This window comes from Scyliorhinus torazame, chromosome 4 (genome assembly GCF_047496885.1).
Source record: "Scyliorhinus torazame isolate Kashiwa2021f chromosome 4, sScyTor2.1, whole genome shotgun sequence".
Lineage (NCBI taxonomy): Eukaryota > Metazoa > Chordata > Chondrichthyes > Carcharhiniformes > Scyliorhinidae > Scyliorhinus > Scyliorhinus torazame.
In genome coordinates, this window is record NC_092710.1 from 143,148,627 (window position 1) to 143,168,356 (window position 19,730).

At 47.6% G+C, this 19,730-nt stretch overlaps 1 protein-coding gene across 10 annotated transcripts in view; it reads left to right on the forward strand.

Annotated features, from left to right (window-relative positions):
• Positions 1 to 19,730, forward strand: part of LOC140410513 (doublecortin domain-containing protein 2) — a 254,897-nt gene that overhangs the window by 219,832 nt on the left and 15,335 nt on the right. For all 10 annotated transcript variants that reach the window (XM_072498707.1, XM_072498700.1, XM_072498702.1 and 7 more), the window contains one exon: positions 3,125 to 3,586. In XM_072498707.1, the coding sequence (XP_072354808.1) occupies positions 3,125 to 3,586 (462 nt within the window). The remainder of the gene's footprint in view (positions 1 to 3,124; positions 3,587 to 19,730) is intronic.

Below are 19,730 nucleotides of genomic sequence, written 5' to 3' on the forward strand. Positions count from 1 at the left end.
TGAAAGCAGACCAAGGCAGGCCAGCAGCACGGTTCAATTCCCGTACCAGCCTCCCCGAACAGGCGCCGGAATGTGGCAACTAGGGGCTTTTCACAGTAACTTCATTTGAAGCCTACTTGTGACAATATGCGATTTTCATTTTCATTTTCAGAAAGCATCCTATTCAGCAATATAACCGGAAGGTTGTGAACATACCTACTATCTCTTTTGTTTCTTTCTGTCTGGCCTGTGTATCCTACAGGTGCAGGTATAGATAAGCTTCTGTTCTCTTATAAAGTTCCTGAGAACAGACTTGAAATCATAGGGCTGAATTTTACATGCCCCATGTGGATTGTTTTCCACAGGACAGCACAATCCTGCCCACCCAAGTTCATAATTGACCCTGAGAATACACTGCTGTTCTAACCTGCACAGGTCCTATTGGGTAGGGACAGTTGGTTACTCCATGGATCTTGGGGAATATGAGCTCCCTCGAAAAGGGGGCGGGGCAATTGTTAACCTTTTCAGTTGTATAAATAGAGCTGGTCAATTAGGTAACGGCTAGAGAGAAGACCAGCAGTGAACTATTGGTGCTGTGTAAAGATTAGTGTAAACAAAGTTAAGTTCTATTTGACTCACAAGCTCGTGTTGGGAGTCTTCACAGCCCTCACAAAGGTTGCCCATGCCATAAATGTCCGACGTCAGCAGCAGGGTGGTAGCGGGCAGCCCGAATTTTTCACTTTGCACTTCCATGTTTAAAGGGCTGGAAGGAAAGGTGTGGGAGGGGGAGATTACTCTTTCAGAGCTGCTCTTTGATGATCATAGGGCAGCCCCCCCCCCCCCCCCCCCCCGCCTGCCAGTAAGGTTGAACTCCCTTCCTAATTGACTCCACCCTTAAACTTAACGACTCCCATCACCTTTCCCGCTCCACTTCCTAACCTCCCCAAACTTTCCTGGCTGAAGAGCCTGGACCTAGCTGCTCCAAGGGTCCATGGGCCTTGCTTGTTTTCTCCTGCAGTGCTGGCAGCAGCTGCTAATGCCCTCGGTGCTGTGGGGACTGATAGACCTGCTGGCCAATCTACTTATCTGTAATCTCCAGTGGGTGGAACCTTGTCCTCAATGAGGGGTGGCAGGACCATTCTGTCCTCATTAATCTGCCTTGTAGCGTCATAAGGCTGCGGGGAGGGGCAGCCTGGAGCAGTCGCCTCACACTGACTTTGTTTTTGGGGGTGGGGCAGGGTATGCCATATACACACACCCCATCTTGTATTATTTTACAGCAGCACGATAGCACAGTGGTTAGCACAGTTGCTTCACAGCTCCAGGGTCCCAGGTTCGATTCCTGGCTTGGGTCACTGTCTGTGCGGAGTCTGCACGTTCTCTCCGTGTCTACGTGGGTTTCCTCCGGGTGCTCCGGTTTCCTCCCACAGTCCAAAGATGTGCAGGTTAGATGGATTGGCCATGATAAATTGTCCTTAGTGTCCAAAAAAGGTTACCTGGGGTTACTGGGTTATGGGGAGGAGGTGGAGGTGTGGGCTTAAGTAGTGTGATATTTCCAAGAGCCAAATGGCCTCCTTCTGCACTGTAAATTCTATGAAATTTTATTCCCTCTTGGTTAATGAATGAGTTTGATTATAAGACAATGCAGAATGTACTGATTTCAATAGTACTCCTGCACTCAGCAGAAAACTCATCAGGGTCAGAGAATTGTCCTTCTAATGCTGTAACTCTAACTCCGACAGCTGCTTCCTGTGAGCACAGTTCTTCTCTGGTAGTGAGGAATCATGATATTACAAGCAGTGACAATACAGGAAGGAAGAAAATGATACAATTAAGCCTTAAGTGGAGAGGGGACGGAGGGACACGAGCAATTGGGGACCGTTACATAGGGATAGACTCGCAACCTTGAGCTGATGGAGGACTTGGACCTGCCGATGGAACAAGAGCTCAGGCACCTCCAAATTAAACCCTTCCTCCGCAAGGAGACACCAAAGTACCCCAGGTCCCCGAGAGACCCTCGACCAGAGGAACTAATCACCACGGATATTAATGAAGGGGGGGAATTGTGGGATCAAATACGAACAGTTGCTGGACAGTGCAAGACTGCCACTGGACGAAGCTAGACAGAAATGGAAGGGCGAACTAGAGACGGAGATGGTTTGGGGACTCTGGAGCAAGGCACTGAGCACCTCCTCCTGCGCTAAGCTAATCCTCATCCAGTTTAAGGTGGTGGATGTCCAGGGTTGTGGGGGTGAGGGTGGAGCCTGGAATGGCCGTCTTCGGGGTATCATAACAGCCAGATCTTCATATGGGGAAGAGGGCTGATGCCCTTGCTTCCCTGATCACACACCGGAGAATCCTGCTCGGCTGGCGATCGGCAGCACCACCACAGCTGCAGACTGGCTTGCTGACCTGGCGGAATTTCTCTACCTGGAGAAGATCAAATACACCATCTGAGTGTCGAACGAGGGTTTCCACAAAGCGAGGGGGCAATTCATCAGCCTGTTCCAAGACCTGTTCAAGGCCAATAGTGATTAGGAAGAGAGGGGGGTGGTGGGGAGATGAGAGGAAGAAAGACAAAGGAAGGCATACACAAGAGAAGGGGGTAGAGTGGGGAGGGGAAGGAAGGGAACCCAAGGGAAGAACAAAATAAAACATTGGAACAGCAGCCCCCCCTCCCAATAATAAAAACATTAACAGGGGAATTTAACCATCAATGAGGGAAGGGGGGGACGTCATGTAAAATCAGGTGTAAATAAGACACAAACCTGTTGTAAATACCACATACACATGAGCTGTCACTTTGTTAAACTGAAAAACGCTAACAAAAATATTTTTAAAAAGAGGTGCAAGGGAGAAAAGCTTAGTGGATCAGTGACCATAGTACTAATGATAGAAAAATAAAGATTGTAATGGGCAGTATAATTACTGCACAGAAGTGAAAGAGAGAGAGAAATTGCCTATTAGGTTCTAAAATTGTTTTTGTTTCCTGCACAGTTGCAGCCTGTCAGGCTCATTTGTTGTCCAACCTGAAGATTATTGAACACTTAATTAACTAGAATGCTGTAATAATCACCATTTGGAGACTAGGACAATGGAAGTGCAATTTCTAGCCTCGCAAAAACATGTGTGTTGTCTTTTCCAGGTCCCTGCTGAAATTGTTTATGAGGAAGAAATACCACCTTATGATGATAATATGTCCACAAACCATAAGGAAGATCTCCATTATGAAGTAGACGGTTATGAGAATAGAAGAGAGCAGTGGAATGACCCAAATGGGTGGACAGGAGATGAGGACGGACTAGTTGAGAACGTACAAAAATACAATAAATCTGAAGAGGATAGTCTGTACAATAATGTTGATCGTAATACCTTAATACTTGGAAATTTTAATGCACTACCTTCAGGAACAGATGGTGGATTTCACGGAGAAGAGGAGGATCTGGGGAAAAAACATTCACGGCCAGCCCATGATGACAAAGTTGCAGGTGTGACTTCAGAACAAAAGAGCTTACAATCAGCTCAGAAAGAGTCACATGAATCGGCAAAATGGCAGGAGCTAGCAGAGAAACAAGAGAACGTTGACGAAGTCTCAGAATTAGAAAAGGTTAGCGATAAAAAGAAACATAATGAACTGTAATATGCAAATGATAGTTATTGCGGAGGAGTATGCATTAAGAATCTATTGTTGGGTGTGTAAAACATTTTTTGAGCAGTTAAGTAAGACAAATTCTAGTAAACCCCAAGAATCAAAAACCCGATATATTGCAGTGATACCGTGTAACCTGTCTTAAATGAGAATAAAAGAATACAGTTTGGCAGGTTTGTTAATTATTACCACTTTATGTTGAGTGTAGACTGAGGGAAGAGTAGTTTAATAAAGCAAAATTAAAGACCAAATGGAGATTTGAGTGTGATAGTGTCATGACACCCTGGGCTAGTGCGCCGTCAATTCCTGTCCCACTTGACCCGGAATCAAAACACTGGTGTAATTAGATTTTGTTAAAATACCCAAGGTCCTTTTGAGCCCAATCAATTACAGTAACCAGGTTTGTACTTTAAAACACAAGTACCCTTTTATTTTGAACAGTATTATCGTTAAATAGACAGAAAATGTAACTGACTATCTGCTGCTCCTTTCCCAACCTTCCCTTTCTAATTTGCCCCATTCTCTATATGCACACACACAAACAACACAGAGGGGAAAGGGTGACGGAAAGGAAAATAAAATATTAATAAAATAAAAGGATAAGGATCTTTGCACTGGGATGACTTCCAGTCAATGCCTTTCTGAAACTCAGGATTTTGTTTTGGTACTTCTTCCTTCAAGGCTTGAGATGATATTCTCTGGCAAGTTTATCTACCTTCTCTGCAGACTCAGCATCATTTCAGGTTCACAGCAAAGGGTGTGCGAGGTACTCACTGCTTTAGAACAATAGAGCAGTTCTTTCACTCCAGCATGCAGGAGAGAGAGAGGTAGGGAGAGAGAAAGACTCTTCCTTTCACTTCCAAGGTCTAAACACTTCTGCCAAGTTCTCCCAGAAAGCATCATGCAGTAGCCAATCACTGACTGTCGTCAGGTAGAACACTGTCCCTGGCCAACCCACCAGTTGTCTGTTAACCAATCAAAACAAGCTCCTCCAAAGCTCGCTCCTAAGTGCCGAGGGGTCTGGCTTCTCCTCTGCCTGGGAACACTGTGTCCTGACAAGCAGGCCGTTTCAACTTAGAGTCTTCTTTTTGAAGGCACATCTAGCTGATGGGTCCATGGAACAAAATAATAAAATAACATTAAATAAATGGGAACTAAGGAAATAAACAGGAAGGACTCTTACAGTATGCTTCAATGAGGTGCTCAAACTTTGAACGAGACAAGGAATTTGAATGTCAAAGAAGGCTGGTTTCATACTTTTGTCCCTATGCTGTAGGATGGAAGATTTAGTGCAGTTAGAAAATGATGACCGTAAACGTTATAAACAATACAGAACTAATTCTTACCATGACAACTGAAACGTTTTATTCTGTACGTATCAAAATGACTTGATTCATTTTATAATAGCCAGATCTAGTGGAGAAATTAGTTTGTTAATGTTCCGCAGATTATGTTGATTCCCAGAGGGGAGGGAAATCGTGCCATTTCCTTCTATCTGCAGAAAATGTGTATCATTCTTCAATTATATCAATGAAGAAAGCTTCATGGGCCACACAAGTAGCAGGCCATGCCATGGTCCTGCCCTGGGGATCCTACGTTAAATGTGTGTAGCGCCACTAGAAGCAGCAGTCTGTGAACAAATATCTCCCCCACAATATTAGATTTAAACTCTTCACTTTGCTCTGTCACTTCTCACCTTTTTCCAATACACTGTGTGAATATGCTGCTTGTACAGTACGAATCATGGTTTGGATTAGCAAAAGGCCATTGCTTGAAAATCAATTGATTTTAGTTATCAAGGAAAGTTAAATCTTTGGGAAGGGTGGGCCGATTTTAACTCTGCTTGCCTGGTAGTAATAGGGCAGGTTGACAGGTAAACTGCTTGACCTGCAAATTGTTGACAAATATCTTCTCTTCCTCCCAGTTTCTCACTCAGATAAATATCATACATTTTTTCTTTAAAAGTTGGCTCTTTGGTTTTGGCCTCTGAACAGTGATTGGTTAGATCAAAAATACACATGATCAGCACGGTAGCATAGTGGTTAGGATAATTGCTTCACAGCTCCAGGGTCCCAGGTTCGATACCCCACTGGGTCACTGTCTGTGTGGAGTCTGCACATTATCCCCGTGTGTGCGTGAGTTTCCTCCGGGTGCTCCGATTTCCTCCCACAGTCCAAAGATGTGCAGGTTAGGTGGATTAGCCATGATAAATTGTCCTTAGTGTCCAAAATTGCCCTTAATGTTGGGTGGGGTTACTGGGTTATGGGGATAGGGTGGAGATGTGGGCCTGGGTAGGGTGCTCTTTCCAAGAGCCGGTGCAGACTTGATGGGCCAAATGGCTTCCTTCTGTACTGTAAATTCTATGATTCCAAATGCAGCGGCCCAGACCTTTAGGCTGTTTCAGGCACAAATTCTGGATGCCTAATCAGACCTTCCTGATATAGCTGCTTAGGCCCCTAGTTATGCTTACCAAACAACAACAACTTGCATTTATATAACACCTTTAACTTGGTAAAACATCTGGGGCGAGATTCTCCGACCCCCCCCGCCGGGTCGGAGAATCGCCGGGTGCTGGCGTGAATCCCGCCCCCGCCGGTAGGCCGAATTCTCCGGCACCGGACATTCGGCGGGTGCAGGAATTGTGCTGCGCCGGTTGGCGCCACTCCCCCCCCCCCCCCCCCCGCGATTCTCTGGCCCGGATGGGCCGAAGTCCCGCTGCTAGAATGCCTGTCCCGCCGGCGTAGATTAAACCACCTACCTTACCGGCGGGACAAGGCAGCGCTCGCGGGCTCCGGGGTCCTGGGGGGAGCGCGGGGCGATCTGGCCCCGGGGGGTGCCCCCACGGTGGCCTGGCCCGCGATCGGGGCCCACCGATCCGCGGGCGAGCCTGTGCCGTGGGGGCACTCTTTTCCTTCCGCCTTCGCCACGGTCTCCACCATGGCAGAGGCGGAAGAGACTCCCTCCACAGCGCATGCGCGGGGATGCCGTGAGCAGCCGCTAACGCTCCCGCGCATGCGCCGCCCGGCAATGTCATTTCCGTGCCAGCTGGCGGGGCACTTCCGCCAGCTGGCGGGGCAGAAATCAGTCCGGTGTGGGCCTAGCCCCTCAAGGTTAGGGCTCGGCCCCCCAAGATGCAGAGGATTCCGCACCTTTGGGGCGGCGCGATGCCCGACTGATTTGTGCCATTTTTGGCACCGGTTGGCGGACATCGCACCGATACCGGAGAATTTCACCCCTGAGGTGCTTCACAGGAGAATTATCAAACAAAGTTTGACTTAATGGCCGGAATTCTCTGGCCGTTGGATTCTCTTTTCCCCATCGGCAGCTGGAGGAAATCTGGAACTGTGGCTGGGAATGGGCGGCACAGTAGCACAGTGGTTAGCGCTGTTGCTTCAAAGCACCAGAGAACTGGGTTCGATTCCAGGCTTGGGTCACTGTCTGTGTGGAGTCTGTACATATGTCTGTGTGGGCTTCCCTTCTCTCTGTGTCTGCGTGGGCTTCCTCCGGGTGCTCCGGTTTCCTCCCACAAGTCCGAAAGACATGCTTGTTAGGTGAATTGGACATTCTGAATTCTCCCTCAGTGTATCCAAACAGGTGCCGGAATGTGGCGACTGGAGGCATTTTACAGTAACTTCATTGCAGTGTTCATGTAAGCTTACTTGTGACACTAATCATAGAATTTACAGTGCAGAAGGAGGCATTCGGCCCATCGAGTCTGCACCGGCCCTTGGAAAGAACACCCTACTTAAGCCCACACCTCCACCCTATCCGTGTAACCCAGTAGCCCCACCTAACCTTTTTTTGTAGACACTAAGGGCAATTTAGCATGGCCAATCCACCTGCACATCTTTGGACTGTGGGAGGAAACTGGAGCACCCGGGGGAAACCCACGCAGACACAGGAAGAACGTGCAGACTCAGCACAGACAGTGACCAAGCCAGGAATCGAACCTGGGACCCTGGAGCTGTGAAGCAACAGTGCTAACCACTGTGTTACCGTGCCGCCTATAAAGATTATTGTTATCAGTTGCAGTGGAACTGCAGTGAGAAACTAGCAGCAGCTACAAAATGTGGGAAGGGAGAGTTTTGTAGAGGGGACCAAAGCCCCTGAGGTCAGTGCTGAAATCTTCCCAGGGGTTCGTGGTGCAGTGACTAAGAAGTTGAGGAAATGATTGATTTCCTTATCCCCAGCCCCTGCCATCATCTAAATGTGACAAAGCTGTCAGGGATTGAATGGTTACAATCCTGTCACAGAGAAAGGAGAAGAAAACCCTGAATTGTCACATTCAGGGGTAAAGATCAAGTTGAGACCACTTTCCTTGCTCCAGGACTCCTGTAGCATCTGACTTTAGGCAGAATAGCAGTAAATTATATCTTGCATGTCTGTATGGCATATACTGGGCATGATTTAACTAAATGAGAACAAAGTCCCATTGTGAACGCATTTAGCCCCGTGTTTCCCGGTGCTCCCAGTGCCGAGAAACACAATGTTATTAAACATCACTGTGATTAGATAGAGGGTCTCAGCGGGAACCCGCTACCGAGGCTGCATAGTCTCGTATTCTGCACTGAGGAGCACCACTTACTGGAACTCCCCAGAGATTGGGACGAACCCTCCAACCCCAACTCACCCCAACCCCTGCACCCTCCACCCCCAACCCCCGCACAGGGCACCTGGACCTGATCGCCGCCATGTGAAAATGCCAGCTTGGCAGTGGAAACCTGATACCCTGGCTGTGCCACCTGGACACCTTGGCACTGCCAGGCTGGCACCCAGGTGGCACTGCCAAAATGGCATTTGATTTGATTTATTATTGACACATGTATTAGTATACAGTGAAAAGTATTGCTTCTTGCACCTGGGGACCCCGATCCCCTGGGAGACCTCCACGAGTGCCGTTCCATCTGGACCCTGTTTGTGGAGACTAGTACTGAACTGCACTTGCCTGAGGTCTCTGAGGCAAAAGGGACAGATCCCAATGCCTCGGGTGCCTCAGGAAACTGCATATTAGAGTGAGACTAACTGAGCGGGATTCTCCTGAACGGCGTGAACCACTCCGGCGTCGAACCAACCAGAAGTTGCGGAATCCTCCGCACTTCCAGGGGCTAGGCCGGCGGTGGAGGGGTTGGCGCTGCTCCAGCCGACGTGAGTTAGCGCATACGCAGAACCGCCGGTATGGTTCCGCGCATGCACAGACCAGCCGGCGTATTCTAGCGCATGCGCAGGAGGGTGTGTTCTCCGCGCCGACCATGGCGGAACCCTACAGGGGCCGGCGCGGAAGGAAGAAGTGCCCCACCACACAGGCCCGCCCGCAGATCGGTGGGCCCCGATCGCGGGCCAGGCCACCGTGGGTGCCACCCTCAGGGTCGGATCCCCCCACGCCCCCCGAGGACGGCACCAGCCGGCCTACCAGCCAGGTCCCGCCGTGTGGGACCATGTCCAATTCACGCCGGTGGGACTGGCCAGAAACCGGCGTCCGCTCGGCCCATCGGGGCCCGGAGAATTGCCGGGGGGGGGACCGCTGCCAATGGCCTCCGATCGGCGTGGCGTGATCCCCCCCCCACGCCCGAAAACCGGCGCTGGAGAATACGGCTGCTGGCCTCGGAGCGGCGGGGTGGGTTTCACGCCGCCCCCCGGGGATTGTCCGACCCGGCGGGGGGTCAGAGAATCCCGCCCACTGTCTCTCAGATATGCAGACGTTGCAACCTGGGTAGATCCCGGGAGCGGGGTCTCATGGCTTTTATCCGCCATGTTGCGGTGCTGAGCGCTGCTTTTCAGGAGCAGAATGGCCGTTCGATCGCGTCCACGGTGTATTGCCTTGTTTAAAGTAAAGGGAGTGATTGTGCCTGCAATGATGATGCCTGGAAGTGCATTACTGTACCGCAACCGGTGGACAAGTTTGAACAAGCTCACCGACTAAAATAATGTGGAAACACCCATAAAATGCTGGTCTATTTTAGATTAAAGATTTTTTTTTATTGAGAGTTGGGTCTCATTAAACTGAGGAGTTAAGCTATTAATTTGTTTCTAGTTGTGGTAGTCACCACTGTATAATATTGTATATATTGGTATTACGGTAAGGCCCCTGTACTACAGGTACGGGGGTAGATCCCTGCCTGCTGGCTCCGCCCAGGAGGCGGAGTATAAATGTGTGTGCTCCCCATACAGCAGCCATTTAGTAAGCTGCTGTAGGAGGCCACACATCTCTGCAATAAAGCCTCGATTACATTCTACTCTCGTCATGTCGTAATTGATAGTGCATTGGTAGTGAAAACAGTTTAAATTGGGGACGGGTGAGAGAAGGAGAGTTTGAAAGGTATTGTGTAGTTTCTTGTTGGTTGGCGTATATATTTTTTTTAATTTATAAAAATCTTCCTTCGCTTCTGTATTTGTTTTTGCAAACTTTTCTTTTCCAAACACAGTTTGCATTTCCAGGTCAAAATATCTTTGGCCACAGGAATACCGAGAGTACCTTTATCTTTTTCTTTGCATGAGACAGCAGATATTCCATTCTTCAATATATTCTTCACTGTTCTCAGTCCTAAAAAAATAAATTAAAATTGTGTTTGCAGATGACACAAAACTTGCAAATGTCGTCAGCATTGAGGAAGATAGTAACAGACCCCAGAAGCACACAGACTGGTGAAATGGACAGACACAGGGTAAATTAAATTTAATATAGGCAGGTGTGAAATGATACATTTTGGAAAGAAGGATGAGTGAGGGTGAAATTAACACCATTGTACAATTCTGAGTGGAGTATAGGACCAGAGGGACCAAGGAGGTTGCATACACAGATGTAGCACTTGGGGAGAATGAGATCAAAGGCTATGGGGAGAAAGCAGGATTAGGGGCGAAATTCTCCGGAAACGGCGCGATGTCTGCCGACTGGCGCCCAAAACGGCGCCAATCAGACGGGCATCACGCCGCCCCAAAGGTGCGGAATTCTCCGCATCTTTGGGGGCCGAGCCCCAACATTGAGGGGCTAGGCCGACGGCGGAGGAATTTCCGCCCCGCCAGCTGGCGGAAACGGCCTTTGTTGCCCCGCCAGCTGGCGCGGAAATGACATCTCCGGGCGGCGCATGCACGGGAGCGTCAGCGGCCGCTGACAGTTTCCCACGCATGCGCAGTGGAGGGAGTCTCGTCCACCTCCGCCATGGTGGAGACCGTGGCGGAGGTGGAAGGGAAAGAGTGCCCCCACGGCACAGGCCCGCCCGCGGATCGGTGGGCACCGATCGCGGGCCAGGCCACCATGGGGGCACCCCCCGGGGTCAGATCGCCTCGCGCCCCCCCCCCCCAGGACCCTGGAGCCCGCCCACGCCGCCTTGTCCCGCCGGTAAGGTAGGTGGTTTAATTTACGCCGGCGGGACAGGCAATTTATCAGCGGGACTTCGGCCCATCCGGGCCGGAGAATCGAGCGTGGGGGCCCGCCAACCGGCACGGCGGGATTCCCTCCCCCGCCGAATCTCCGGTGCCGGAGACTTCAGCAACCGGCGGGGGCGGGATTCACGCCAGCCCCCGGCGATTCTCCGAAACCGGCGGGTGGTCGGAGAATGTCGCCCCAGGTTATTGAGTTGGATGATCAGTCATGATCGTGATGAATGGCAAAGCAGTCTCGAAGGGCCAAAAGTCCTCCTTGTGCTCCTAACTTCTATGTATCTATGTATCTTTAAAGGTGGCAGGAAAATTGAGATGGTTTTTGAGAGAAAAAAGCATTCGGGATCTGAGGCTTAAAGCCATATTCTCAAATCAATCACCAAGGCCGGGATTCTCCCTTCTGGGGACGAAGCCTCCCGTACCAGCCTCCCCGAACAGGTGCCGGAATGTGGCGACTAGGGGCTTTTCACAGTAACTCCATTTGAAGCCTACTTGTGACAATAAGCGATTTTCATTTCAAGTCCCCACACCAGCGCCAACCACTTTGGTGTCAACAGCCCCCGAAAGTGCGGAATTCTCCACACGTTCGGGGGCTAGGTGGACGCCGGAGGGGCTGGTGCCAGCTTGCTCCCAAAGGGACGCCGCGAGTTCGCCGAAGGGCCGGTGTGATCCCGCGCATGCGCGGAACCGCCGGCGTGATTACGCGCATGCGCAGTCTGGCCGGCGTATTTTGGTGCATGCACGGGGGTTCTCTTCTCCGTGCCGGCCATGGTGGAGCCCTACAGGGGCCGGCAAGGAAGAAAGGAGTGCCCCCACGGAACAAGCCGCCGCAGATTGGTGGGCCCCGATCGCGGGCCTGGCCACCTTGGGCTCCCGAGGACTGCCCCCGCCGACTTACCTGCCAGGTCCCGCCGGTACATGAGTTGAGTGATTCACGCCGGCGGGACTGGCCAAAAATGGACGGCCGCTCGGCCCATTGGGGCCCGGAGAATCGCCAGGGGGGCCGCTGCCAACGGCCCCCGACCGGCGTGGCGGGAACCCTGCCCGAAAAACGGCGCCGTAAAGTACGGCAGTCGGCGTTGGGGCGGCGGGCCGGGATTCGTGCCGCCCCCCGGGCATTTTCCGACCCGGCGGGGGGGTTCGGAGAATCCCACCCCAAAGCTGGCTGCAGCATGTCATGTAACCTTTGGGGGTTGAGCTGTAAGAAGTAGAGTCTGTGGCAGTACCTGATTAAAAATGGACCTGAATGTAGAAACCTCACAGCCACTTATGAAATTCACACATCTCATGGCTCAAGGATGGACCAAAACCTACAGACAGTGGGGTTTACAGGCAATTTGTCTCCATGTTTCACCGGGGCAACAGAGACTTTGAAATTCAATAGGTGTTAAACAAAAGTGATTTTTTTTAAAATTCATTCATGGGACGTGGGCGTCGCAGGCTGTGCCAGTATTTATTGTCCGTCCCTAATTGCTCTCGAGGGGCAGTTAAGAGTCAACCACATTGATGTGGGTCTGGAGTCACATGTAGGCCAGACCAGGTAAGAATGGCAGATTTCCTTCCCTAAAGGACATTAGTGAACCAGATGGGTTTTTACAACAATCGACAATAGTTTCATGGTCATCATCAGACTTTTAATTCCAGATTTTTATTGAATTCAAATTTCACCATCTGCAGTGGCGGGATTTGAACCTGGTCCCAGAGCAGTACTCTGGGTCTCTGCTTTACGAGTCCAGTGCCACCGCCTCCCTGCAGAGGAGATTTACCAGGATGTTGCCGGGCTGGAGAGTTTTAGTTAAGAAGAGAGATTAGATATGTTATGGGCGAGGTGTTTTCAGAACCCCAAAATGTATCATGGAGTTCAACCAACCTCTCCCTTTAATGGATTGTTGCTTTTGAAGCACACGGCTTGTTCCCAAGGTGTGATATTACAATTATGGACACGCGGTTTTAAAAACAAAACAACGTTTATTCCATGAACTCAAATTAACCTATTAAATAAACATTGGATCTCTTAACACCCCTTACTTCAAAGATAACCCCAAAAATAATACAACACTAAATAATCCCTCAAAATGTTCCTTCAAACATCAAAAAGGCTTCAAACCTTCAAAACAGTAACACACCAGGTCACAGAATATATATATTTTCTGTTGGATGGCAGAGATATATCAGCTTGGTTGACTTCAGCTCGAGCACCTTGCTTTTCTTCCTGCAACTCTCTGGAAACACACAGACACACACAAGCTGCTTTTTCAAACTGAAACCAAAAGCAGAAGTGAGCTCAGCTCCCACCCTGTGCCATCACTTCAGTAATATGATCATCTCCATTCCTTAAAGGTACATTGCTTAAACATCCATTTCTTAAAGGTATTCTCACATGACAGATAGATTGCCATTGTTTTCCTTGGAGCAGAGGAGACTGAGGAGGGACATGATTGGGATGTATAAAATTATGAGAGGCATGAATAGAATAAGCAGGAAGAAACTTTTCCCCTTGGTGGAGGGATCAATGATTTAAGATTGAAGGTAAGGGGCAGAAGGTTTAGAGGGGATGACAAGGGTGGTGGGAATCTGCAACTGACTGCCTGAAAGGATGGTGGAGGCAGAGACTCTCGTAAAATTTATGATATATTTAGATGTACACTTGCGATGCCAAGGCATACAAAACTATGGGCCAAGTGCTGGAAAATGGGATTTGAATAGTTAGATGGTTGTTTTTGACTGGCACAGGCACGATGGACCAAAGCGCCTTTTCTGTGCTGTAGATCTCTATGACACTGATTCTTTTAAACAGCTGTTACAGACAAGATGGTCTGTAAGGCCTTCTTCCAGGGCTTTGTGGTTCCATGGCATAATATGTTGGCCACGCATGTAATAGTTTGAACAGAGATGATCAACTTGTGGAATGAAACTGTTACACATTATTCTAATTATTATACATATTTGGAATGTGGATGGCACTAGTAAGGCCAGTTGGCATTTATTGCCCATCCCGAATTGTCCTTAAGAAGCTGGTAATAAGCCACCTTCTTCAATGTAGCTTGGTATGTAGAGTGGTTTTCTAAGTCATTTCAGAGGGAAATTAAGAGTCAACTATATTGATGCGGGTCTGGTGTCACATATAGCTTGGGTTGGATAAGGAGGGAAAACCTCCTGTCCAAAAGGACATTAGTGAATCAGATGGATATATACAACAAACCTGTAGTTTCATGGTCACCACTACCGATACTATATTTTAATTCCAGATTAATTTACTTTACTGAATTTAAATTGTCCATTCACCATAGTGGGATATGAACTCATGTCTCTGAGGCCACTAGTCCTGGTGTCTGTATTGCTAGTCCAATAAAATAACCACTGTGCCACCATCGCTGCAGATTATATGCATTAAAGTATACATATGAGGCTTGGCAAGAGCCCAGACAGCTATTATAAGAATGGAACACCTAGTCCCCAGAGGAAACATTGGGTGGGATTCTCCGGCCGCACCCTCCCGGTGACTGGAGAATCCCTCCCGAGGTCGAAGGCACTTTTCTATCGCCCACGGCAATCTTACGACAGGCAGGGCGGAAGAATCGGGCCCATTGTCTGATTGACATCTCAGGCTCCCTGATCTTTGCTGTCAATTTTACAATGTTTACATCAAGTTAAGAGGTTTTAAGTGTTTGTGACTTTTGTTTATTTTAAAGGGCCGGGATGATTGTCACTTTTATTAGCTTGTATTCAGACATTTTTTTTAAATTGGAGAAACTTCTCAATTAATGACTCTTTGAAAGGTTTTTTAGATATTCAACTTACCACTATATGGTTAATTGGTTCTAGAAGGTGTACAGTATGTCAATGGAAATGGAAGTGCCAGACTTTGACATGGGGGCATGAGAGGCCATAGAGCATGGGTGGAATGGCAGAGCTTGGCATTGGGGGCATGAAGGGCCACAAAGGGTGAAGGGGAGCCTAACCTGGAAAAGGGGGCATGCTCTGTTGAACTTACCTTGTAAACAATTCCCTCATGCAAACTAAGGTTCATGACTCCTCTAAGAGGCCGTGAACCACAGCTCTTTAAAAATCTGCTTAGCTCCATGAAAGTTGTGGACTAATAGGAGATGCCTATCTCTGCAATGTAGCCAGCCAGGTCCAGAGTGCCGGATATAGGTTTTTGACGGGAACCACCCCGCACCTCTTACAGTCACTCTCAAAAGCATACAGTCTTTAACTAGGGTGGAAAATCCTGCCTGCCATTTTTAGGGGGCACCCGAGTCACCAAGGCTCAGTGAAAATCCAGGTCCATATGTTAATAGTGATTCAGATCAAATTAAATCTATAGGTGCTTATTTTTTAGAGCAGAAACTCTTATTTTCTACACCCACTATAAAGCATTTCCTAGAAAGCACATAAAATACATGCATTGTGGGTGAAACCTTATTGTTGACTGTCAATAAGATAATTGGAGTAGTTAGCAGCTCTTAAAGGGTTGCATCTAGCCAATTAAGTGGAGCCACTTAGGTTCAGGTGCAACACACTGGTTGGAACTGCGGAGGAGATTGTCATGAGGAAGGTTTCTGCACTCAGCACTTTAGCTTTGGAAGTGGTGATATGGGGACACAAGGTTTCAATCTTCAGGACAGGTGACCCAACTCTCTGAAAAAAGCAAAGTCTGAAGTTTGGAGGAAGTTGCACCAACAAACAATTGCTGTGACTCAGATCAAAAGGATCTAACAAATTCAGAACTTCAGTAGTGCCAGAAGAAATGTCAAGGTGGGTGTACTAACTAAAATGTGCTTACATTCTCATTCACCATACAAGGTACAGTCCAATTCAACCCAGCATAAGATTTCACATTATAGTACTACACACGCTCATTCTATAGAAACTGCCAGCACAAAAAGATAACTAGCAGGAAGCAGGTTACTGGGAGATTTTGAGCTGGGGAGGAAAATACTCAAGACGAAAGGATCCCACTTCTGTTAATCATTCACAAACTAAAGTGCTGATCATTATGCTCTGTTTCCAGATCTTGGTTCCCATCGTCTTATGAAGTGAATGAGAACAAAAGGTGAACTCGCTCAAAAGAGCAGCTGACAACTTTAGAGTTGATGTGGTACCACTCAGCAAGTACTCTTCATTTGATATGTCCACTCATAGTGTCACTCACAGCAGGACTTACGCCTGCATGAAGCACTCAATTCTTACCACCTCATCTGTCTTGGAAGCTATTGTCTGAGGGATGTATTGAGAATGTTGTCCCGGTTTCTCCTTCCCATGAAGAAAAAGGATAGGTGTCCCCAGTACCTGCGCTAGAACATTGCCACAAACACGCCAACTACCGCTCATACCAGCACAGATAAGAGAATCCTGGAAAATATCGTTAGTGAGTTGGATGCAGGGGCACTCGGTGAATACAATGTACAGATAAGGAGCAACAAATGATAGTGGGGGAAAGGAAAATGAACCAGCTGACCCAGTCCATCATCCTCCACTAACTGTCGCTAACAAGGCCATGGGACTAATCTCCTTCAGATCCTGCTTTCAGAAGTTAGTACAGGAGCATCCTTTGAACATGCGCTGAGTAGCCTGCAGCCCATGTAGAAGTGTGTGTGTGTGTGCACCTTTTTGCTACAGTCGTACAGAAGGCATTTATTGAAATACAGAGTTCTTTGAAGCAAGTAGCATTTTCCTGACCATCTGTACAGGAGCCCCAAAGCAGTGGGCGGTGATGCATGGCACAGATTTCCCTCAGTGCTGTGACTGAGACCATGGACACCCAGTTCCATGGTTCCAGGAGTCTGGGCAGTATCAGATCATAGTTTTGGGAGAGTTGTATTGCATATAACCCTTTTTACACTAGAATTCAAAGCCGAAGTTACCTCCAATGTGTCTTGGTCTACTAGCAGGCCTGAATATTAGTTTCCTCAAAGTAAGTAGCCTTCACCTCTTCATCCTGGAGAGAGTGGAGCACAGTCTCTGATCAGTCTCTGCTGCTTAGATGCTCACAGCTCTTTTGAGGTTGGTGATGTTCACATTGTTCACATTGGCTAGGTAATACAACAGTTACACTAATAGTGGATGGTTTGGGCCTCGGGTGTAAAAAGGTTAACTCTTGAAAATGAGTGTGGCGACAGTGAGGTGCTGTGAACCTGTGCCCCTTTAGTGGAATTGAGGCAACGTACCAACTTCAACCTGCCCACTCGTTCTCGTGGATATAGCCTCCTGCTGACAGCTCTTCTCGCCCTCTTCCATCTTTTATTTATTTGTCCTGTGCTGCATGCTTCCTGCCCATCCTTCCAGTTATACCCAATGCCAAGAGAAAACCCGACACTCAAATTTGGGAGCAACATGTTTTAAATCACCAAAAGGGTAGTTCAACACCTGACTGACCACTTCCTGCAATTCTGAAACTTTAACCAACTGTAGAAAGCATCCAAAACCCATGGAATTACAGCAACAGCCAGGACAAATAATCCAGCACTAACCTGGATCGTCTCTTCAAAAAGGAGGGATTCATGCTGTTTAATGAGTTCTACCGTGGAAGGTAAAGTCAGAGCATTAACTGCAGCATGGAGCTCCAAAATTGCTGCATGAACATCAAGTCAGCATTACATGCTGATCGATTTCATAATTTTCGTGCTCTGTGTGCTTTCAGTGGGCATTAAGTGCACGTGGCCTAGCTTTTACTAAAATGGTACCTGGCTCACTTTATTAGGTGTATGCGTGGGTGCCACAGCCACCATTCTGGAAATGTTAAGGACCTTATAGCACCCACAAAAGAGGCAATACCGAGGCCAAATGTGCATTTTGGAAGGCGGAAGGACTGAAGAATAAAATGTTTTCAATAAGCACGATGGTGAAAATCAAAAGCATACAGTAAGCACCATAGTGGAAAATCAAAAGCACAGAGTGTTGGAGCAAGTTCTGCCTCTTCCACACCATGATTTTGATTTGATTTGATTTATTCTTGTCACATGTATTAGTATACAGTGAAAAGTATTGTTTCTTGCATGCTGTGCAAACAATGCATACCATACATAGGGAAGAAAGGAGAGACTGCAGAATATAATGTTACAGTTATAGCTAAAATATAGAGAAAAGATCAACTTAATACGAGGTAGGTCCATTCAAAGGTCTGACTGGAGTAGGGAAGAAGCTGTTCTTGAGTCGGTTGGTACGTGACCGCAAACTTTGGCATCTTTTTCCTGACGGATGTCGAAATTACCTGATGTCAAACTGATGGTCAGACAGTACAGTCACGGTCCGGATTCAAGGGTCCGTGTCGCGAGTTGGGTATTTTCACTACGCGTGGAAGCTGAGACTGACCTTGTTGATGTTGTCAAGGGCCAGCATGCATGTATAGAACACGGTGAGGCCAAAGGTGAAATGTTGAACCACATTCTACAGGCTGGGAGAAGTGATTCATTGCAAGAAAAGTGCTGCTGATGTTTGGCTAGGAATCAGTGCCGTGGAGGAGAGGACAGAATGGTTAATGGCCTTAAAATCTGCTGAGAAACGCATGAATCACAGGAGTCTTGACCATGGTTGAGTGGCTGCATGGATATCAGAATGAAGTGATTTAAACAGGGGATGGTGCGAGAACTTGTTGCCAGATTAGTTGGAATGAAGTATTTGAGAATTTTTGGGAGAAAGAGATGGTTGTTTGGATAAGATGTAGGAACTCTTCTAAGGAGAGTGGGTGGGAGCAGCATCTTTGAAGGGTGGAGGGACAGTGCCAGAGGAAAGGGAGCAGTACATGATGCCAATGAATCTTGGGCATGTAGAGTTGTTTGCCTGATTTAGGAGATGAGTTGGGAAAGCAGCAAAGACACATGTACGATGCCTCATGGAGACTATTCTGGAGAAAGTGACAAGGGAGATAAGTGAGATGCTTCTGAATATTGTTGGGATGGAATCTAGGGGTGAAGAAGGAAGGTGCAGTTAGGAACAGGAGAAGCTGTCAAGCAGATGGGACAGCAGAGCAGGAATCTTAATTTTGGGAATTAAGGAAATTCATGAAAAGATAAGGATGTAGAATGCTTGGGTGGGTGATTGAAGGAATTCACTTTCCACACATTAATTGTACAGAATATGATATCATTCTGAGCATACTTCTGTTCATTGTCGTTTTCAACTATGTAAAATTAATTGAAGTATTTTATCCTGAGGCAATACACGTGTGAATTACTCTAACTCAAGTATTTCTAAACATGTGGGATTAATCCCTTAGAAAGTTAGTGTTTTTTGTATGAGAATGATTTTCAAAAAGGGTACATGTGAGAAAAATGAATAAATTCCTGGTGGCTTTCTGCAGTAAATTCCCATCACCAAGATAGACCGGATAACTTTTGAAACCCTAAGCTGTCAAGGCCTGTGTGTGTAATATTAATTTGCAGTTCAAGATGGAGACCTTGATGATGGTAGAGTACCGCCAGCATTAGGGTGGGGGTAAAGCAAGATAAATGGTCACTGGTCCAATTCTATACTGTTAAACCTGGCCTTGCCTATCTTACCAATCATACCTTAGTCTCACCTTCACAACAAAAGGAAAATGTGAGGAATCTGCAGTTGGGATATAAAAAGAGAGAACTGACATAGTGTTCAGTTAATGATCATGACAAATGTTAATGTAATACGTGAATAATCTCCTTTCTTTCAATAATTTCTCATTAAACAGCCATAGTTTGCTCTTAAGGACAAGGTAATTTTATGTACTAGGCATATGAATTATTTATCT